General features: G+C 51.4%; 1 protein-coding gene across 1 annotated transcript in view; it reads left to right on the forward strand.

Moving 5' to 3' along the window:
* Positions 1-22772, forward strand: part of LOC125941271 (uncharacterized) — a 37275-nt gene extending 14503 nt beyond the window's left edge. The window contains exons 4-6 of the mRNA XM_049658252.1: positions 2369-2642; positions 19959-20267; positions 22719-22772. Of these exons, the coding sequence (XP_049514209.1) occupies positions 2369-2642; positions 19959-20267; positions 22719-22772 (637 nt within the window). The remainder of the gene's footprint in view (positions 1-2368; positions 2643-19958; positions 20268-22718) is intronic.
* The last annotated feature ends 350 nt before the right edge of the window (positions 22773-23122 follow it).

Below are 23122 nucleotides of genomic sequence, written 5' to 3' on the forward strand. Positions count from 1 at the left end.
ACTCCTTGTGGTCTAATTCTGCCATTTACTGCTACGTCGCTACATTCAATTCATAATCTTCATTTCTGATTGCCTGGGGCCCGCCCAAGAAAGCTACAGCCCACGCCGAGAATCGACGTCTAAGCGGCGTTCCGACACTTTCGCTAAAATGTATCCCGTCACGCACAAAAGCGCCTTCGCGGGCTGCTTCGGTGCACTTCTCGGTTGATGTCAGTGACCGTAAAATTCATTACTTTAGCTAGCGTCCAAATTTCCTGGTTTATTACAAGCGCTGCCCTTTCAGTTGCATAACCCTGCCTTTCAACCTCTCGCACCGTGCACACTTGGAGAACCTCAGCGGTGGCCTAGCGGTAGAGCATCCGCTTCGTATGCGGGAGGCACCGAGTTCAAATCCCGGTGCCGCCGGTAACCCACCGTTCTAATGGGTAGAGATGTCCTCTGGCCTGGTGCTCGGCTGTCGTGGGGGTTCACATCTCGAAGGAGGGCCCAATAGAGATTTCAGGAGTTGTCTCTGGGCGCCTCTTGTCCAACCACAGACGGCCTTGTGGACGAGCATCCGCCGCGGCTGTGGGAGGCAAGTGCTGCCGCCGGGTACCTACCGTTAAAATAGGTACAAGCGCGCTCCCGGCCTGGTGCCCGGCCATTATGGGACCTCAACGCTTGGAAAGGGTTGTTTTACCTCAACCCGAAGGCGTCCCCACCTCAATAGGTGTTTGGGGCGCCACATGCGAAATGGCCGCCATGGGAGCGGCCAAGACATCGCTTGTTTTCCGTGCTCTCGAGGGTTTCGACGGGAATTCAGGGCGCAGGCTCCTTTCCCAAGCGTATCACCCCTGAAGGAAGCCGAACGCCAGGCCGGGGCACGCTTGTACCCATTTGAACCAGTGGGTGCCCGGCGGCGGTGGGAATCGAGCCCACAACCTCCCGCAGCCGAGGCGGGCGCTCTACCACTAGGTCACGGCTGCGGTTTGTACTAGCGTTCAAACATTCCGGATGTAGGTGACACCTTTGGCTATTCGTTTGCGAACCCTGCCCATCGGCCATGCACTACGTCAATCACTCCACCCATTATGACCACTAGGTACCTCTCCTCCGTTGTGTCCCACATGCGTTCCTTGGCTTTCGCTGCTACCTCTCTAATCTGTTTTCCAGGAAGCGCGCTAACCTGGACTCGTCCGCCTGCGCTTATCCTCTCAGTTATCGCCGGTTCTAATTTACGCGTGTTGGAAACCGCCATCAATGACAACTGGACGATTTTCCTCCTCCTCGAGGCCGAAAGCTGCCCCTGAGTGGGTACCGGGTCCTCGGCTAATTCAGCGCCTTCTAGCGACGGCCGGGCGTGGGTGCCGCATTGAGCGTTTTTGCTGGGAAGCGCGCCGAATGGGACGGCTGGAGCGAAACATGCCAGTGCGCGCAATCTCGGTAGGCACGTGGTTGCACAAATAAGTGTTTACTAAGTAGCTGTTTTGTATAGCAATTGTTTGCATTTATTACTACTAAGAGTTCGCAGAGTATTGCGAGTTATTCTTTGGATTCGAATGGTCGTGAAATTAGAAAATGATGGCGACGAGCGATGCTGTCGCGGTTCTTGTTAGTGTGACTGTGCTCTGATTCTACTTTCCCATTATCTCACTTTTATGATTTGTAAGACGTAAATTATACGTCTGCCCTCACCGAAGGGAAAGCCCTATAATGGTATCATCATTATCGTCCTCATCAATGTAAGCATGTGATGGTGCTCCCTCTACAGTTGACTTGTCTACTCAACACGTGGAGCCGCACCCGACAGTGCTCGGCGAAAGGCGGTGCGTATAACAAAACTTGGAACACTGTTCCCATGGTCGAGAGCCATGTAGAGCAATACTCATGCTCATTAAAGGGTGTGTTCAAAAACCCATCGTAGACGGCGAAACCGACTACTAAGCGGGCAGTGGCTATTTTAAATTTCGTTGCAATTGTGACGAAACCGGACAGTTTCGCGATGACAGTACCATAGGAAAAACAAGGGGGGAAAACACGTAGGCTACTTCGCTGTGCAAAGAAGATGGCGGCTGAGCAGAATACTTAGGAACAACATAGAAACTCTAGGGAAAGTTCGCCTGCTAATTCGTCATGCTAGTTAAGTGCAGCGATCTGTGCTTTTCCAAGCTATTTTTTCTGTGTCGACACAAGATTGCGTCGCGTCGCAGACACGTCTTCGAAACGGTTCTGCATGCTTTCGATTTCTTGAAGCTGTTTTCTTAGCTGCCAACGTCGACTATCTGCAATGCTGCCCAGAATTGAATCAAACCCATAGTTAGTGTACAGTTATAACTAAGCCTCTTAAATAAGCGAGTGCTAACCGTGCGCGCGCTCCTGCCTTCGGTAGACGCCAGGACGTCCCAGCCGAGGGCCAGACAGCGGCGCAGAAGGCGGCGCGTCTCTTCAAGACGTGCAACGACATCGTGACGCAGGACACGGACTACGTGCCGCGCATCCGCGGATACCTGCGCGACGCTAACCTGCACTGGCCGCAGCATCCCGATACACGTGACATCGAGTCGGTGGACGCATTTCGCAGCATACTTGAAATCAACGAAAAGTGGGGGTGGCCCTGCCTGCTCGAGTTGAGAACCGACTACATCAGCGAGGCCAGGTTCGAGGTATAAAACTACACGGTTTCTTGTTTCAGTATAACGGTACCAGTGGCGCAGACACTATAGCTTGCCTCATCTCCCAATAATGAGGACGACCGAATAGACATCGTGTGTTTTAAATGCTGCGGATGGGTATTCTGACGTGTCATGTTAAATGAATGAGTATATTATAGACGTTGTAGTAACTCCACCACGCCCTGCTCACAGGCAATAATATCCCACTTGGAATATTTAAGGCTCGTTGAAACACTTGTCAGATATATCAATCTTCTTCGATATTTGGTGTCCAACTGCAAGACCTAGCTGGCATCATCGACGTAATCACGCGATAAGCACATGGCAGCAAATAAGTGACGTTCTGTTGTCTAGGTTTATACTGATGCTGCTGATAAAATGTTAAATATTAGAACGTCATTCAAGGAGGCTTCGCAGATGTCTGACACAAGAAGCAAAGTGAAGCAGAAGCTTCAATTATGGAAGCGCACTCCACGTAAATTTTCGAGTCATTTCTTTCAGAGCGCAGCGCTTAGGCGCCCGTTCCTCCGGCGAGCGTCCGCGGCGGTGGCGGCGGCGTAACTGAGCGAATGAGCACAGCGAAAGATGAAAGCGAGCGCAGGTCGTAGCGGGGGATGAAAGACGCGAGGAGGGCAGCGGAGAGAATGGTGCAGCGGAACGATGAGGCGGAAAGCGGAGGAGGATAGACTTGTCGGCCGCGAGGCAGTCGCGCCACACTTCGCTACGTTTGCAATGTGCCGCACGAGGCAGATTGTCCGCGCCAGCCAATATATCGCGAAATTAAAACACATACATAGCTTCTCTCAAATTTCGCATTAGGAAGTATCATAATCGTAGGGGATTTTTTTTTCTTAAGGAAAAGCACCCTCCCGATGATATTCTCGCTTTTAGTACAAGCTAGGTGTTGCATTCGTGCAGGGAAGTCAATCTGATGTTGCCATTGATTGACAAAATTCTTAGGTTCAGGGTTTCTTGCAGCCGAGTTCGGGAAGCGCGAAAGAGGAATCCTGATGCAGTGCACGCCTCATACAAAACTGGTTTCGACGATGGCAATACCTCGCGTCGCTATAATAATTCAATTCTAAATGCATTACTGTTGGCAGTCGTCGTGAGACGGGTGCCGCCGATTTTTTTCACTGAGAAAAGAACAAAAAAAACTTCAAATAACGCCGGTGTTGGGCGGAACCAAATCCGCTTCATATGAGCGTATGAGCGTCCCCTTTGAAACGGGGTGGTGGGGTGCGCCACCAAGCCCTTGTTACTATTTTGCCTATAGTCCTACCTATATTTTTGAGGTAACACACGCATACAAATAATTCCAAACATCAAACTTTTCGAACCATTACTGGGAACTCTGTTTTTGTACGTCTGCGTTGTTTGGGGCCTCCCTACTTCTCTGGCACCCAACCTCCAATCGCCTCTAACTAAGCTCTAAGCTGACATGTTTACTTTCCCCCTACTATCCCTGAAACCAAGGACTTCAAGGAGGCCAGAGGAGCCTAAACTGGCAGCTGGGTAGATATTTTCACCTTCTAATAAAACATGTTCTATTGTTCACCTTGCTTTAGTGCAGCAAGCACACGCGACTTACTGCGCGTTCAAAGGCACCCTGATGTCGCTTCGAAAAGTAAGGAGTTTCCCTTTGAGTTATCATATATTGTTTCTTTCCTGATTTCTTTTTTTTTTCTTTCAGGTAGTTAGTCATAGGAGGTTTCTTTTCCATTGCCGCCACCCGTGACATTTTCTCAGCCTCTCTCACTTTGCTTATGACGTTCTTTGTTGTCGTGTTGCTGACCATACCGGTCGCATACTTGCTAGTAAGCGTCCTAAATCGGTGCACCCGAAATTGGGTGGAACGACTGGATGTGGGGTGTCCATGGAGACATCACAAAGAATAGGCACGGCACAAGGTGGAAAGTGGACATCACGGAAATGTACGGCGCCGGGTTTTCCAAGAAGCGCAATTACCTCTGTGTCATCTTGTTGCTGGACAGCAAGTGCGGAAGGAGTCGATGCTAACCGGGTTGTTGTCCGTTGTGATGAAAGAGGCTCAGCGCGTCCACTGCGGCTCTGTCCTTTCCGTGCAGGAGTCGTATCTGCGTCGTGAATTCCGCGATGAAGGCAAAATTACGGGTTTTCCTGTGGTGAAAATTTGGTAGAGTTCGATCGGACGGCGAAGGTCATAGGTTTGTGGTCTGTCTTAATGTGGAACTCTCGACCCTCCAGGAAATAGTGACGTACAACCATTTATGTTCCGAGTAATTCCCTTCCGAGTGTGCTATAGTGGGCCTCCGTAGATGAGAGCTTCCGGGAAAGGAAGGAAAGGGGCTGCCAGACATTATTCCTGAATGTTTGTACCTCCGCTCCAACAACAGCATCCGACGCATCCGTCATGAGACAAAGTGTAGCTCCTGGCCTAGATGGTATCAAAAGCGCTTAGTGCTTTTTGGACCAGGTGAGTTCAGTTGTTTTGGAGTTGTTGCCCTGGAGCATGTTCGTTAGGGGCCGGACAAAATCGGCACAATTACGGATGAAGCGGTTGTAGAAATTCACGAGGCGAAGACACTCGCGCAGTTTGGGGATGGAAGACGGCTGAGCAAAATCTTGTATGGCCTGGACTTTTAATGGCAAGGGACGGATGTCATCCTTGTCGACTTGTTGACCGATGAAGTCCAACTCGGCTGCCCCGAATGCACACTTCGCCCTATTGATGATAAGGCCGTATTCTCTTATAGGCTGTATTCTCTTATATGAAAGAGCGGCCGAGATGTTGAATGTGTTGTTCTGCGTCGCGACTAAATACAAGCAAATACGCGAAATAGAAAGGCAATCCTCTTGTCACTGTATCGATGAATCGTTGAAAAGTTTGTGCAGCATTGCGGAGGTCGAAGGGCATGCGCACGCACTCGACAGTCGAAATGGCGTGATGATCGCCGTCTTGGGAATATCCGCTAGTTCCACAGGAATTTTATGGTAAGCCTTCACCAGGTCGATCTTGGAGAACATCGTTGCTCCATAAAGTGGTGCAGAGAAATCTGCAATGTGCGTAAGTGGGTAACGGTCCGGAACAGTAGCGTTGCTGAGCATATGGCCGCACGGTCTCCAGTCTCCAGGCGAGACTCTGCTCCATGGGCAACGGATATGCGTAAGGGCTTGAGGAAGGCCGCACGATACCGAGCTCGAGGATCTGTTCAAACTAGTCGCGTGCGATCTCGCAGCGATCAGGTGGTAAGCGACGAGCTCGAGCGTGGACAGGCGGGCCGATTGTTTTGATATGGCGAGTGACGTCATGTTCGACTGGCAAAAGGAAGTTGAGCGGTCGAAGAAGGGGTGGTAATTGCTCAAGAAGTTTCATGTAGACTTACTTCGATCGGCTGTAGACCGCCGGAAGTGGCACTCGCGGGGCTTTACCAAGCACAGAAAAGTGTGCCGTAGCATCTACGAGGCGGTTGCGGTGCATGTCAACTCAGAGATTGTACTGGCGTAGGAAATCCGCACTCAAGATGGAGTAGACAACATCAGCAAATAGAATAATCTATCGGAATGTCCTGCGGAGGCCGATGATGAGGGACAGTGCCTGTTCCTCATACGTTGCAATGGGGGTCTCATTGGCAGCTTGTAGTTTTGATTTGACTTGCCCGCGCTTGCGAAGCACAGCTGAGGCTGCAATGACACTGGCCTCCGCACCAGTATCCACGCGAAAACACAGGCTTGCGGTTATGTCATTCACGAAGAATAAGCGGCTGACTTCGGCAGAGCACCACTCACCGCTTCTAGTAGTGCGGCGGAGAGTTTCCCTGAAAAATGTAGGGTGCCGTGCACTTTCGCGCTGCGTTACCAAAGGTACGATTGTATAAGCACTCGCCCTGCCGTGATGATGACGGCGAGTGGCTGCGCGAGAAAGAGCTACCGCGCGACGAAAAGCGCTGGCGTGGAATAGATAGAGCGGAGGTGTGGTCGGACAGCTTGCAGATCTCCTCACGGAATTCATCACGCGGGCTTTGCAGCGAAGGCGAGGGTCACACAGCGGATGCATCAGAACGTTCCACGAGTGAAACTGCGGAACTTGAAACATCCATGATGGAGTCGTCACGGTGTGCTAGCTGGGACACGGGCAAACTGCTAGCTTTCACCAGCACCATGCGGACGAAGGTGGGAAAAACTTGTAGGAACCGTTCTTGAAGCAAATCTTGATCGAGGGCGGCTGCCTTGTCTCCAAGGGGCTGTTGAAATCGACGCAGGAGATGCGAAGGTTTGCGATCCCCGAGGTCTTCAGCTTAGAGAACCTGCTGCATCCGTCGCTGTTCCGACATTGCCATGCGTTTGACAAGTTCGCTTGTAAGGATGTCGAACGGGTCTATCGACGGGGTTGAAGGATCTGGTTGCGAAGCCCGGTTGCAATCTCTGGCGGCAGCGAGGATACGGGATGCTCGAATGGCGAACTGGCTGTTTACTTGAGCGATCCAGAGTTCGGGTGTCTGCTGGCCAGTACTGGGGTCAGGGGCGGATCCAGGTTTTTTCTGAGGGGGGGGTCAGCTTCTGTCAATGATGATGATGATGATGATGATGATGATGGTAGCCTTTATCATTTACCGAAATTCACCGTTTCTGCTCACGATAAACTCGCGTTTTATACGGCTAGAGCAACACCTGTAGCCCGCCGTGGTGGCTCAGTCAGTTCAGGCGTTGCGCTGCTGAGCACGAGATCGCGCGATCGCATCCAGGCCGCGGCGGCCGCATTTCGATGTAGGCGAAATGCAAAAACGCCCGTGTGCTTGCGTTGTAGTGCACGTTAAAGAACCCCAGGTGGTCAAAATTAATCCGAAGTCTTCCACTACGGCGTGCCTCATAATCAGAACTGGTTTTTGCACGTAAAACCCCAGAAAGAGGAAGAAGCCCTATAGCTAAGCCAGGTATCGGTTTCTCCGAGCTTATAGGAAAAGGGCGTTACCCAATACAGCCAAGTGCTTGGCGGCTGTGCCTGATAATACAGGTTGTTCAAAACTAAGCTTTATGGTTTTCTTAAAATTAGGCTCTGGGAGGCACGCGAATACCACCTGTGCAAATAAGTTATGTGGCCAGGGCAGCACAAAGTGAGATGATAATTATCGCTGTGAGCAGCCCAATTAACTAAAATTGAACAATTATTTTTTGTCGACTGCAGTAAGTATGTATGTTTGTACTGAAAACTTAGAGGCAGTCGTGTTTCTACACAGTATCAGTCGGAAGAATTATTCTAGCGTGTTCGTGCTCCGAAATATCCGACTCCAAATTTCAATTGTGCTGCACAGAGTTATCGACTCGACTCGAGAGCGGTTTATGCTTTGCGTTGCTGTGGAAGGGAGGCATTTTGAACATTTTTAGGGCATTGACATATTGATGGGTGAAGTGTTGTCATGAGATTTGTGCATGACAACACCAAAGTTAAAGCGGCAGTATGAAATATTCGTTAGCATAGCTAAAAAGGTTTCTGCTGTTGATGGTGCAGTTGTTGCTTTTGATTTCAATAAAACTTACAATACTTGGAAATCAGCAGTCACTTTATTTGCATAGCCCAAACAAGGACAATGCCCGGTCGTCTAGTCACCATTACGCACGCGCACTGCCCTCCGGCTTCTCCGCTCGCGCCATTATCTCGGCATGGCAGCTGCCGCCATCTTTACAGGCTGCGCGGTCGCGTGTTACGACAGCGGTTACAGGTTCTTCGATGTTTTTTTTTTTTTTCGCCAGCTCTGAGGGGAAGGGGGGCAGTTATTATCTTTGCCAATGCCTCCGCCGCGTTGTCGGACTAAACGCCGCACCCAACAGCCGCGTCACAACAGGGAGGAGCTTTGCGCCGATCCTCACTCTCTTGCATGCGTAATCATGCGAACGACAATTAAAATTTGGAGTTGGATATCGCGGATCATAGACATGCTAGAAGAATTCTTCCAAGTGAAACTGTGCAGAAACACGACTGCCTCTAACTTTTGAATACAAACATACACACTTACTGCAGTCAATAAAAAGTTAATTATTCAATTTTAGTTAATTCGGTTGCTGACAGCGATAATTATCTCACTTTGTGTCCCCCTGGCCACGCAACTTATTTGCGCAGGTGGTCTTCACGTGCCTCCCAGTGCCATATTTAAGAAAACCATAAAGCTTAATTTTGAACACCCGGTATATCAACCTGTATTGTTTCTTAAAATAAAATTTGGGATGGTCTGTCGCAGGTTCGTTATAAATGCGTAAGCACGGGTCCGTCTTTGGAGTTCTGTTGGGACACCTTGATTTCCTTAAGAAGATTCTTTGTGTTCGGCTGAGACACCTTCGTTTCAACGCGGCAACCACTACGCTGGTAGTTTGCGATATGCGAATCACCGCGCATGAAGACTCACGACGCCACCTACAAGAAGAACGATGTGGCGTAGTAGCCGTGAGCGCGAGCCAGCGTCTTCATGTTTTGTTTCCCACGCGACGTCATCCTTTTACACAAGGCGCGCATCCGCTCCCGTTTCGCTAACCACGCGACGCCATCCAAGGCCCGCGCGCTGGCGTTGGCCGCTGACGTCACGCTCCCCCACTTCGCAGCCGCTGCTCGAGGCTTCACCCCGCTCCGCGAGAACGCCCACTCAAATAAATGGATCCGGCAGCTTCGAGCTTCCTATGCTTAATGTACGACAATAAAACTGCGAAGTTACAATGAAAAACTTGTAGCGTACGAACGGTACTGTGCTCGTACTGTATATTGTTAACGTGTAACTGTGATCACAATGAGTGCTACAGTTAAAAAAAGTTGCCTATGCGTAGTTCTTAGTTTAGTTGTTAGTTGTTATTAGTTATATATGAACACTTCAGCGAGAGATCTCTTTCATTAAGCAGGTTGGTCGCGGAACCGATGACACCCCAATGCGGAACTAAGTTGATCAGGCGCGAAGGCGCTCGCGCGGACATCGGCGTGCTTGGCAAAAGGGACTTCCCCTCGTTCATTCGACGCCACCGACGGGGCGAGTAAGGCACGGCCGGCGCCAGGAGGTCCGAGGTGTTCATGAGAAAAATTAACTACGGCAACTTCGCGACACCACACCCCTACGGAGTACAACTAAGCTTGTGAGCGAGCTACCTTTACTTCTACATGGCTGACACCACTGGTACTCACGAAAAATAATTTTGAAGAATGCTGGTGGCCATACTTTTTTTACAGGGCCATCCCCCTATCAGCGAGGGGGCGATACAGAAATCTGAGGGGGGGGGGGGGGGTCAGGACATCCGGACATCCCCCCTGGATCCGCGCCTGACTGGGGTAACCTCAGCTAAAGTGAGGGCACGCCCAGCACCACCTAGATAGCACAAGGCCTGCTCACTCCGATCCATGACATCATGCTACCTGGCCCGATATTTCCATTGCCAAGCCTTGCGTGACAAAAGCGGTGACGTCGAAATCCCCACTGCTTAGTTCGGAGCATCCCCATTAGATTCTATGGCAGTCGGGCCAGCTAGCATGACGTCTTTGATCGGCTTGAACAGGCCTTGTGCTATCTAGGTGGTGCTGGGCGTGCCCCTGTGCATCTAGGTGGTGTGGCACGTCGCGCTGTGTGCAGGGGCACTTCGATGGCTGTCACAGGTTGCAGTTGTCGTCAGCGATGTCCGTTGTCCGTGGTCACCAATCTGATGGCGGGCAATATCAGTGATGACGACGAACAACAATAAGCAAGAGTATATTTTTACTTACCAGAAGGCTCTAGCTGAAGGGCATTCCTCTCGGTGACATGAAACTCGAAGATGCCTAGCACGGGCCGTTCGTGAGATGAGCCACGCACCCGCTTCGTTTTTAGGCAATGGCCTAAAAACGCCGTTTCCTCGTCCTCTTCGACGTTGATGCTGCTACAGATACGGCAACGCATGACCATATTCTGCGGACGATAATAGGAGCGGGTCCCGGAGAGCGAATATGCAACAGAGTTAGCTTTCTGGCGGACCGCGACTTTGACATTTAAACGGGGTTAGGAACCCGGCCCAATTTAAGAACATAGGTGTCCCACAAGGATCCATGTTCTTCAAGGACCACAGAAGAATGATCCATGATCCACAAAGACCACAGAAGCACCAACGAACCAGGTGGGAGGTGCACGTCGTGGTGTCACCGTCATACAAACTCCTTTGACTCTCTTGGGAGTTCAGAAGGCGGTCACGGGCAATTTCCCTTGCGTGGAAATCGCGGGCGATGGCGTCAAATGCATATTAACTGGTCGGTGCCGCGTGAACAGGGAGGGTTGTGTCGAGGGGCAGTGCTGGTTTTCGGCCGAACAGAAGAGAAAATGGGGAATAAAAGGGGGCTGCCGGCCTCGTCAAGCTGCCTCTACTGGAGCAGCTTTTACTTGCAGCCTCCTCCACCAAGTTGATGGAAATGAAATTATTATTATTATTATTATTATTATTATTATTATTATTATTATTATTATTATTATTATTATTATTATTATTATTATTATAACCAGCTGTGTCGTGGCGTGAGGAATTATACGCTAACGTGACAAGCGGTAGAGCGAGCTCCCAGTCAGTGCGGTGTGAAGAGACGTACGTCGCGAGCATATCTGTGAGAGTGCGATTCAGACTCTCCGTGAGGTCGTTCGTCTGCGGCTGGCATGACTTGGATAGCATGTGCCTTGTTCTACAAGACTGCAGGATATCTGCAATAGGGTTTGATAGGAATTTCCGGCCAAGGTCTATGAAATGTTGTCGTGGAGCTCCGTGTAACAAAATCACGTCGTGTAGATGAAAATCGGCGACATATGTGGGGCAGCTTGTAGAAAGAGCTAGGGTGATGGCATAGCGCGTGGCGTAATCCGTGGCCATAGCGATGCACCTGTTTCCAAAGGTAGATAGAGGAAAAGAGCGAAATCAGTCCAAACCAGCCCGAAAGAATGGCTCCGCGGGAATGTCGAGTGGTTAAAGGTACCTGGCAGGGAGCGTCGATGGTGTCTTCCGTTGCTGGCATTTATCACATGCTGCTGCGTATCTTCGAATGGAGCGAGCAAGCCCTGGCCAAAAGAAGCGTCGGCGGATCCGGTCGTAGGTACGTGACACACCGATGTGACCGGCAGTGGGGAGGTCGTGAAGTTCGTGGAGAACAGCCGAGCGAAGGTGTTTAGGGATCACAAGAAGTAATGCTGGGCCGTCGGGGTGAACGTTGTGGCGGTAGAGTACGCCATCGTGAAGTATGAATAAGCGAAGCGAACTTTCGGGAAGTGACTATTCCAGGCGGTCAACGATGACATGCAAGGACGTGTCACGGCGCTGCTCGTCGGCGACACGGATCAGTTGGAAAACAAAGCGAACGCAGGCGTCTGTATCAGTATCACACATAGCGGTCGGCTCTTCGACCGGGTAGCGAGAGAGGCAGTCTTCGTCCTGGTGTTGGCGTCCCGATTTATAAGTCACTGTGTAGGTATATTCTTGTAGTCGGAGGGCCTCCCGACCGAGCCGGCAAGTAGGATCTTTGAGCGACGAAAGCCAACAGCGCATGATGGTCTGTGATTACTGAAAAGGGTTGGCCATATAAATATGGGCCGAACAGTCAATCAGCCCAGACGAGAGCAAGACATTCGTGCTCATTAATCGAATAGTTGCGCTCTGCAGTTGTCAGAAGTCGACTTGCGTAGGCTATAACACGGTCGTGTCCATGTTGGAGTTGCCCTAAGACGGCTCCGATCCCATAACCACTGGCATCGTCCCGGACCTTTGTAGGTACGGACGGGTCAAAGTGGGCCAAGACAGGTGGATTGGTGAGAATCGTGATGAGGCATAAAAATGCGGCAGCCTGAAGGGAACCCCACGTAAAAGACACGTCTTTCTTTAGAAGTTCAGTGAGTGGTCAAGCAATTGCTGCAAAATCTTTCACGAACCGTCTAAAATAAGAATGAAGCCCAGCAAAACTCCGGACGTCTTTGACAGACTAAGTACAAGAAAAGCCGTTACTGCTCGAACCTTCTCCTGGTCAGGCTGTGTACCAGAAGCATCAACGAGATGACCTAGCACTGCAATTAGTCGGCACCCTAAGTGGCACTTCCATGAGCTTAATTAGAGCCCAGCCTTGTGGAAGACGTCAAGGATAGCTGCGACGCACTCAAAATACGTCTCAAATGTAGGAGAAAACACAAAGACGTCGTCGAGGTAACAAAGGCAAGCTGAGCATTTGAAACCTTGAAGCAGAGAGCATCATCCGTTCGAACGTGGCGGGGGCATTGCATAGACCAAACGGCAGAACCTTGATTTGGTAGATGCCATCAGGAGTTACGAAAGCGGTCTTTCATCTACGGAAATCTGCCAATAACCAGATCGAAGGTCTATGGACGAAAAGCATTTGGCACCGTGAAGACAATCAAGAGCGTCATCGATTCGTATTAAAGGGTAAACGTCATCTTTAGTTATTCGGTTTAGGTGGCAGTAATCAACGCAGAAACGCCACGTGCCATCTTTCTTTTTAACAAGCCCGACCAGCGACGCCCAAGAGCTGGACGAAGGCTCAACAATGCCTTTGGCGAGCATCTCCGTTTTCTTCCTGCTGAATAACTTGCCGCTCTTCCGTGGACACGTGATACGGTCGGTGGTGAATGGAAACAGCATCACTAATGTTTATTCGATGCTTAATAAGGGGTGTCTGACCGATTGTCAGTGTCAAATATGTCGTGGTAGGAAAGCAAAAAGCGATATAGGGCGGCTGCTTGGGCAAGTGTGAGGTCCGGAGCGACCATGGGACGTAATGTGCCGTCGAGGTTCATGGCACGTCGTCTGCAAAAGCAGTGACGTAGTCGGTTGTCAGTCACCGGAGCGTGGCCACCGCTATGCCTTCGGGTAACACTTGCTTCGCCAAGCCAAAATTGATAACGGGGAGGCACATCCGATTAGCGGCAAGGGTGTTGTTTTCACTGGAAGCGCCGGCGGAACAAGAAGAGAAGATAAAGAAGCGTCGGCGAGCACGAGAGGAGAAAATGGGGACTCTCGCCTGTTAGCAGGGTCTTCACGGCCCATATCAGTACAATTAAAAGCCTTTCTCCATTATATCGACGGAATCGAGTTATTCTGCGGCTTCTGTACGCCATAATTCCACAAGGGTTACGACGGAGTGTGGCACAGAGATGTCACGCGCCAGTAGGACATCAAGAATAGGTTCGACAACATAGTCGCCATTAGGCACGGTTGCCGTTGAGGCCAATTTCACGAAGGTTAGGCTTTTGGAGGTAAGTGAACAAAGGCTGTTTTGCAGAGGGTGTTCGGTTGTTCTGGGCGAATGTCTCAAAGAAGAGGAAGCTCGAGGCACAGCGTACCGGCGGAACAGTCTATGAGGGCAGAATGCGTCGTGAGGGCAAATGGTCAGCACGGTGAACAGGACTGTAACTTGGCGACCAGATATTCCTATGCGAGCAGTGCACATGCCGCGAAGACCCTGTTTAGCATGGTGCCCAAATTGGAGCTAGTCTTGAGGCGCTTCACCAGCTTAAGCTAAAAAAAAAATTATGGGGTTTTACGTGCCAAAACCAGTTCTGATTATGAGGCACGCCGTAGTGGGGGACTCCGGAAATTTAGACCTCCTGGGGTTCTTTAACGTGCACCTAAATCTAAGTACACGGGTGTTTTCGCATTTCGCCCCCATCGAAATGCGGCCGCCGTGGCCGGGATTCGATCCCGCGACCTCGTGCTCAGCAGCCCAACACCATAGCCACTGAGCAACCACGGCGGGTCAGCTTAAGCTGTGACTGTGCTGCGAGTGCCACGCCGCACAGTCACATTGCTCGTGGCATTATATATAATTATACATATATATAACGTCACAGGCCTGCGTGGCACTCGCAGCACAGTCACAGCTTAAGCTGGTGAAGCGCCTCAAGACTAGCTCCAATTTGGGCACCATGCACAACAGGGTCTTCGCGGCATGTGCACTGTTCGCATAGGAATATGCGATATATATATATATATATATATATATATATATATTGTAGAGAGGCACTCTAGTGTAATTAATTAGAGCGTAGAGCACTGCAACGAGAGGTTACACAGCGCAGGCAACACAGGCACACGGCTTCGACCAACTCGTCGTCGTCGTCTTTCTTGAAGCAGTGCATACTGCTCGTTCTTCTTCGGTACAATTATCTCCCCGGAGAAAAGGAGCCGTCCCGGCGACCTACGGGCAGGAGAGCACAGGGGGGTCGAAATAAGGCTTCAGCCGCTGAACGTGCACGATTTCGCGCCCTCGGCGGCGCTTATCCGAAGGTGGCTCAAGGGGTTCTATCATGTAGTTCACAGAAGACGTTTGACTGACCACACGGTAGGGACCCTGGTACTTGGAAACGAGTTTCGCTGAAAGTCCAGGGCTGGTGGCGGGAACCCAAAGCCAGACTAGTGAGTCAGGAGCATAGGGTGCAGGAGAGGCGGAAGTATCCCAACGGTGCTTCTGTCGCTGCTGGTCTTCCGTAGTAAATGTGCGGGCGAGCTGTCGGCACTCTTCCGCGTGTGCAGCAGCTTCGGACAGGGCAGTAGACTCCGTTGTGTCAGGGCGATACGGGAGGATGGTATCCATTGTGCAGGAAGGCTCGCGTCCGTAAAGAAGAAAGAACGGGGAAAATCCCGTAGTGGTCTGTGCGGCGGTGTTGTAAGCATAGGTCACGAAGGGTAGAACGCGGTCCCAATTGGTCTGGTCAGATGCGACGTACATGGATAACATGTCGCCAAGAGTGCGGTTAAAGCGCTCAGTCATCCCATTAGTCTGCGGGTGGTATGCAGTAGTGGTGCGGTGAATTACGTGGCATTCCTTGAGTAGGGCTTCTATAACCTCAGAGAGAAACACACGGCCTCTGTCGCTGAGCAATTCTCTGGGGGCTCCATGGCGAAGTATGATGTTACGCAGAAGGAACCATGCAACATCACGCGCTGATGCGCTGGGCAGAGGCGAAGTTTCCGCGTAACGCGTTAGATGGTCTATTGCCACAATCACCCAGCGGTTGCCGTCTGAAGTACTCGGCAGGGGCCCGTAAAGATCAACTCCGACGCGGTCAAAGGCGCGTCCTGGGCAAGGCAAGGGTTGCAATGGGGCAGCTGAGGAACAAGGGGTATTCTTGCGGCGTTGGCAAGCGAGGCAGGAGCGCACATATCGGCGGACGAATCGGTACATTCCGCGCCAGTAATAACGGACTCGCAGGCGTGCGTACGTTTTTAGTACTCCTGCATGCGCGCATTGCGGGTCATCGTGAAACGCTGCACATATGTCCGAACGTAGATGCCGTGGGACCACGAGTAACCATTTGCGGCCGTCCGAGAGGTAGTTACGGCGGTAAAGGAGTCCGTCACGAACAGCGAAGTGGTGTGCTTGGCGACGCAGTGTACGGTCAGAAGAAGGCGCTGATGGGTTGGACAGAAAAGCCAGCATAGAGACAATCCATCGATCCTTCTGCTGCTCCGAAAGCATGTCCGTGGCGGTGAGGGAGGACTCGCATATCGGTACCTTCGAATAATTGGGCTGGCCTGGCATAGGGGAGCGGGACAGGGCATCCGCGTCCGTATGTTTACGGCCAGAGCGGTACAGCACTCGAATGTCGTACTCTTGGAGGCGGAGCGCCCATCGAGCGAGTCGACCTGAAGGGTCTTTTAAGGACGACAGCCAGCAGAGGGCATGATGGTCAGTTATTACGTCGAATGGGCGGCCGTAGAGGTAAGGGCGGAATTTAGTTATGGCCCAAATGATAGCCAAGCATTCTTTTTCTGTAACGGAATAGTTGGCTTCCGCTTTCGTCAGAGCGCGGCTGGCGTAAGCAACGACGTATTCATCGAAGCCAGTCTTTCGTTGCGCAAGAACAGCGCCAATGCCGACACCACTAGCATCCGTGTGAATTTCTGTCGGTGCGCTGGGGTCGAAATGACGGAGAATCGGGGGTGAGGTTAGAAGACGACGCAGCGTCGTGAATGCGGCATCGCAAAGTGGCGAGCAGGCCGAGAGGTCGTGGTTACCCGCGAGAAGCTGCGTCAAAGGCGCTATTATGGTGGCGAAGTTGCGGATGAAACGGCGAAAGTATGAGCACAATCCGATGAAGCTGCGGAGTTCTTTGGTGGTCTTTGGTCGTGCGAATTCGGCGACTGCTTGGAGTTTGGTAGGATCTGGAAGCACACCATCTTTCGAAACAACGTGGCCAAGGATGACTAGCTGTCGGGCGGCGAAGCGGCACTTCTTGATGTTGAGCTGGAGTCGAGCATCGGCGAGGCAAGTGAGAACGCGTTCGAGTCGGAGCAGGTGAGAAGAAAAGTCCGGGGAAAAGATGACAATGTCATCGAGGTAACAAAGGCATGTCTGCCATTTGAGGCCGCGGAGGATGTTATCCATCATTCTTTCAAATGTGGCAGGCGCATTGCACAGGCCAAAGGGCATCACGGTAAATTCATATAAGCCGTCAGGCGTAACGAATGCCGTTTTCGGGCGATCTGACTCAGCCACCGGGACTTGCCAGTAACCAGATCGTAAGTCTAAGGACGAAAAGAATTCAGCGCCTTGGAGGCAGTCTAGTGCGTCGTCGATACGGGGGAGAGGATAGACATCTTTCCGGGTTATTTTGTTCAGGCGTCGATAGTCCACACAAAAACGAATTGTCCCATCTTTCTTTTTCACCAGCACTACTGGAGAGGCCCAAGGACTGTGGGAAGGCTGTATCACGCCGCGTTGAAGCATGTCGCCTACGTGCTCGTCGATGACACGGCGCTCCGTCGCGGACACACGGTATGGACGCTGTCGTAGTGGGACATGGCTACCGGTGTCGATGTGATGAACGACTGTAGCTGTACGCCCTAAACATTGTTGTTGGTGGTCAAAAGAAGTGCGAAATCGGGTAAGGAGGTCGACGATCTGCGCGCGCTGACTCGGAGTGAGCTGCGGATCAATACACCGAGCAAACGTTCTGTCACATGCTGGCTCAGACGTAGAGACAGGAAGAGCCATGGCGTCAACCTGAAGAGGAGTCGAGTCATCAGGCACATCGTAGAGAAAGTTCGGCTCGAATTCGTCAGCAGACCCGAGGCACTCGCCATGTCGTAGGCTTGATGGACACGAAAACGGATTCGTAACGTAAAGTGCGCTGGAGCTCTGGCGAATGGGAAGGATGGCGAAGGGAAGCAAGAAGGGATGACGGCGTGCAGCAAGTTTCGATGGCGTGAAGAGAACTGTAGAATCGTAGAAAGCAGCACAGGAAACGGGCACAAGGGCGGAAGAGAAAGCAGGGATATCGGTGTCGGCGGCGACGAACACTCTAGCAGAAGAAAGAGGCAAATCTTCAGAAAGACTTCCGCAAAATGGAGTAAGCGCAAGTTCTGCACGGGCACAATCAATAACTGCGCTATTAGAAGAGAGGAAGTCCCATCCTAGAATGATGGCATGAGAGCAGCGGGGAAGAACAACAAACTCAATGTGATATAAACTGTCTTGTATGGCGACACGGACGGTGCAAGTTCCTACAGGCTCAATTGGCTCAGCGCTTGCTGTACGTAGCGAAATAGCGGAAAACGGCGTCGCGACCTTTCGGAGCGTACGGCGAAGCTGGTCGGCAATCACTGACACCGCGGCACCGGTGTCGACAAGCGCGTGAACAGCGATACCTTCCACATAAACTTCAATGACGTTCGCAGGGGATAAGCGAGGGCTTGAGCAGTTCGATGAGATCGCAGTTCTTGCCTCCGGAACTGCGCCTTTTAGTTTTCCTCCACAGCGGGGGGGCGGCGGACAAGGGGGGACAGGGAACGTCGACGGGGAGAGGGAGACCGACGAGTGGTGAAACTTCGAGGAGCAGGAGACGAGGAAGCGAAGTGCGGAACAGGTGGAACATAGCGGGGCTGAGAGTCAGGTGTATTCCCTTCGGGTCTCGCAGTATCGGGAGGGTACCAACCCCGCCGGCGGCAAAATCGTGCCACGTGGCCAGCAAAGCCACACGCGTAGCAGATCGGCCGATTGTCCTGGGTACGCCACGGATTGTGAACAGGGGGCCCAGGCTGGGGTGCACAATGTTGAGCCAGACGTAGGGGCTGCGGAGGCGCGCAGAAGCCGCTTCTGGGCACGTAGTTTGCAGCTGCAGAAGGCGACGCGTAGAAGCCGCTTGCGGGCGTGTAGTGTGAAACTGCAGGCGGAGGTCTTGGACTGGCAACGACGGCAGCGTACGTGAGTGGAACCGGCGCTGGAGGGGGCTGATGAGCGAGAGGTAGTGCGTCGCTCACTTGGTCGTGTATGACCCGACGTAGTTCCGGAGACAAGGAGGACTCAGACGACCGGGTAGCAGGCAAAAGGGACAGTTGACGCGCCACTTCCTCTCGAACAAATTGTTTGACTTGGTCGAGGAACGCGGAGTGGGCGGGAGCAGCATTGAAACTGTCGGTGAGGGCCGAAATCGTGTCGTCCGGCGCGGCAGCTCGGCGCGTAGTGAGGCGTTGTTTGCGGAGCTCGTCGTAGCTCTGGCACAGGGTGATCACCTCGTCAACCGTTCGAGGATTTTTCGCCAAGAGCATCTGGAAGGCAACATCGTCGATGCCTTTCATGACATTCTTTATCTTGTCACTTTCTGGCATAGTGGGGTTGATGCGCCGACAAAGCTCAACGACATCTTCAATGTAGCTGGTGAAGTTTTCACCCTTTTGCTGAGCGCGACCACGCAAGCGTTGTTCCGCACGAAGCTTTCGCACAGCAGGGCGACCGAAGACCTCTTTGAAATAATTAGTAAAAGCAGTCCAGGTGGTAAGGTCGGATTCATGATTCCGGAACCAGAGATGAGCGACTCCAGAAAGATAGAAGTTGACGTTAGTCAGCTTATCCTTGTCGTCCCATTTGTTGTGCGCACTTACGCGGGCGTATGAGGAGAGCCAATCCTCGACGTCATGATCGTCGGCGCCACTGAAGACAGGAGGATCGCGGTGGCGTAGGGCACCGGAGCAGACAACAGGCGAAGCCTGGGGAGGATCGGGCTGTTCGGCGTCCTCAGGCATGGCAGAGACGGGAGGGAGCGTCCGGCTGCGGAGTTCCAGGTCGGTAAAGGGCCCAGCACTTCCACCAAATGTAGAGAGGCACTCTAGTGTAATTAATTAGAGCGTAGAGCACTGCAACGAGAGGTTACACAGCGCAGGCAACACAGGCACACGGCTTCGACCAACTCGTTGTCGTCGTCTTTCTTGAAGCAGTGCATACTGCTCGTTCTTCTTCAGTACAATATATATAGATATATATATATATATATATATATATATATATATATATATATTGCTTGACGTATTTAGCGCTCCTTCGAGTCACTTATCAATGTGCAGGTTGTCACGCGTCCTACCGACGGCATTGACTACACACAGCGCCATTCGTTCGCGCTTGGCTTGGGATCTCCAGCGCACCGGACCTACTTCGATACGCTCTATGCCCACTACAGTGGCGGCGTCGTAGATGGCGTCACATTCGAAGAGATGCTGAATTACGAGCACCAGATCATGCAACCGCTGCTAGGAGCGTACCACGCACCACCCAGGAGATACGTGTTCGAAAGGAACAACTCGGATACCTCGGGAACCTGGGAACGCTGGAAAAGCGTCATCGAGGAGTTTTACGATTTGTCCGGAAACGAGCGTGTAAGTACACACCCTGCTACGCCGTCTTTACTCCGTTTACGATAGCTGACCATGTACACGGTGGCATACGCGTTTCTCTGCTCTTCTACTGCCTGCAGTAAATACAAGATTCTTCTTAATGTTCTCGCTATCCCTTGAACGTTAAGTTTTAAGACGTTGCGCACTTGGTTTTAAGGCGACCTTACAAAAGAACAATGGCTTAAGGTGATTTATAAATCATGTTACCATATTGGTGAAGCACCCACTGCTACTTTGAGTGGTGCTTCTACGAGACATAGGCAAAAATGAGACCCGAGGCACGATGCTGCCCTGAAGTGCCGCTCCAGTTCAGAGTTGTGTTCCCATGCTCTGCCACCAACCATTTTGCAATTCCTGGCAGTGTCTACCTGTAATATGGCTCTCTAGCCGTGATAGGACGACAATGGCCAAGGCACCACGGAAAAGTTATGTGACGAGAGTGATTACAAAAAACGGTGCTGTCATCGAAACTGCTTTACACTGCATTCGCAAGATCGAATTAGGTTACCATAGAAATTAATGGTCATTAAAGTCCGATTGCTAATAGGAATTATCAATCGGATTACAATGGTATTTGGTTTCTACATTCATTGAAAGCGAAAATGTGATTGCCCTATTAGCGAATTCTTCACTAGCCTACTAATACACGTCAGAAACGGACGAGCAGCAATGACGTGTCAGTGTAAAAGTTAATTACGTAACGCGTATTACTGGGCCTCTTCGATTATCCGTCTGTGACAGTCCCGGACTATCCGAGAAGCTGCACGCGCAACGCTCGTTGGCTAAAAGCACTGCTTCGGGCAGTCCGGGACTGTCAGGACAGATAATCGAAGAGAGCCAGTGTCAAACGAACATTATGGGTTATTTTGGATTTTAGATCGTGCGAAGATTCACGAAAACAATGCCTTAGCGTCAAAAAGTCACAGGCCTGCGCGGCACATGCAGCACAGTCACAGCGTCAGCTGGTGGAGCGGCTTAAGGGTAGCAATTTCAGCACCACGCACAACAGGGTCTTCGCGGCAAAGTCTCTTCGCCTCGTTTTGACGAGAGCGATCTCAACTGTCCGCCCGGCGTCGACGACGAGCTGTCGTTTGTAATGCTCTCCGTACAGCAGTCTGCTGAGCCCGATGATGCTGGGTTGTAGCCACGCACGTAGCTCTACGATTCGCTTCTTCAGCAGCGGTTCGTACCCTGCGAGGAGACGCCATAACGTGCACCGAAGAGGTACCGAGAATACGTGGTCGCACATCTCACATCGGGATCGCGTTTTGTGCGCCTCACCTGAATCGCTTCTCGTCGTCTGCGCCTGTTGACGCGGTTTTTGCAGGCGCCACCATACTGGCGGAGGCTCGGGTCGTCCTGCGCCTGCGCCACCCTAGGGCGCGTTTATATGGCCTTTTCTGACGCTGACAGTAAGCGCTTGCGTGCCTCAGTGGTAAAGTATCCGACTCCCACGCAGCGGGCCTGAGTTGGATCCCGGCGGAGACCGGCTACTTTTTTTTCGTATTTCGGGCGTAGCGGCGGCGGCGGACAACAACGCGAACCGAAATTGCTATTAGAATGAGCCCATAACAGCTTATTCTGTTAAACGAACCGGCAGAGTACACGTATATTTTGATTTTCATTTATTATTTTGTGACATACTGCAGTCACGAGGTCTAGGGAGGGAGCGCTAAACTAAGGAAAGCAACTGAAGAAAACATGTGAACACAAAAGAGTACAAACGTGCGAATTGTCACAAATTCATGCGATTCGAATCACTGAATGGTGCGCAGAAAAAAAATTTAGTATTTAAATATTGTCACGGGGTAGGGTCGACGGTCAACAATACAGTAGCAAAACTGTGAATGGCGGAACTAACTCTTTATTGGGCTGACCTCTGCGCAGAGAAACGGGCTACACTCAAAGCACAACGATAGTGGCAAACACAATCGGCGATAGTCGAAAATCAGACCTGCCAGTCAACCACGTCGGTTTTATACATCAGTCATCGCAGTTTCCAGAGTATTCAATGGTACCGGCGTGTCTTCTAGAAACTACTGCACAATTCGCGTCGCGTATACAATCAGATCTACACGATGCTACAAACACGAACGCAAGAGATTAAAGAGCATGAAGCGAAGAGAAACAACAAACAAATTTCGAGAGTTAGCGTTTGTAGAGGGGCTTAATTCACACAGCATAGACACAAATTCCGTGAGTGGCGCTGCTTTCATTGCGAATGGCGTCAGCGCGACCTCATATCGTAGTCCAGTGCGCCAATACGTTGGGTGATCTTGTAGGGTCCGAATTAGCGTCACAAAGTTTCTCGCTAAATCTGCGTCGGCGTATTGGGGTCTAAACCCAAACATGGTCGCCGGGCTGGTACACGACTTATCGTCGTTGAAGATTGTAGTGTCGGCTGTCTGTCCTCTGCTGGTTCTTGATGCTCAGTCGGCCGTCCTGTCAGGCTTCTTCGGCGCGCTGGAGATAGGTGGCGACGTCTAGATTCTCTTCGTCGGTGACTTGCGGCAGTATGGCGTCCAGGGAAGTCATCGGTTTCCTGCATGAACCATCTTGAACGAGGTGATCTGTGTTGTCTTGCACCGCCGTGTTGTAAGCGAAGGTTACGCATGGCACGATGACATCCCACGTCTTGGGCTGGACGTCCACATTAATTGCAATATGACGTCTCTGTTGGCACGACGTTTATTCGGCCCGAGTACTGGGCAGCGAACCAGCAAAAGCAACACCCGATCATGATGATCACACATAACTGAAGATGAGGATCGCGCAACGTAGGATGATGATGATAATATACAGATGAAGAAGACGTGGCGTAATAAACGCCCACACCT

The sequence above is a fragment of the Dermacentor silvarum genome, chromosome 11 (genome assembly GCF_013339745.2).
Source record: "Dermacentor silvarum isolate Dsil-2018 chromosome 11, BIME_Dsil_1.4, whole genome shotgun sequence".
NCBI lineage: Eukaryota > Metazoa > Arthropoda > Arachnida > Ixodida > Ixodidae > Dermacentor > Dermacentor silvarum.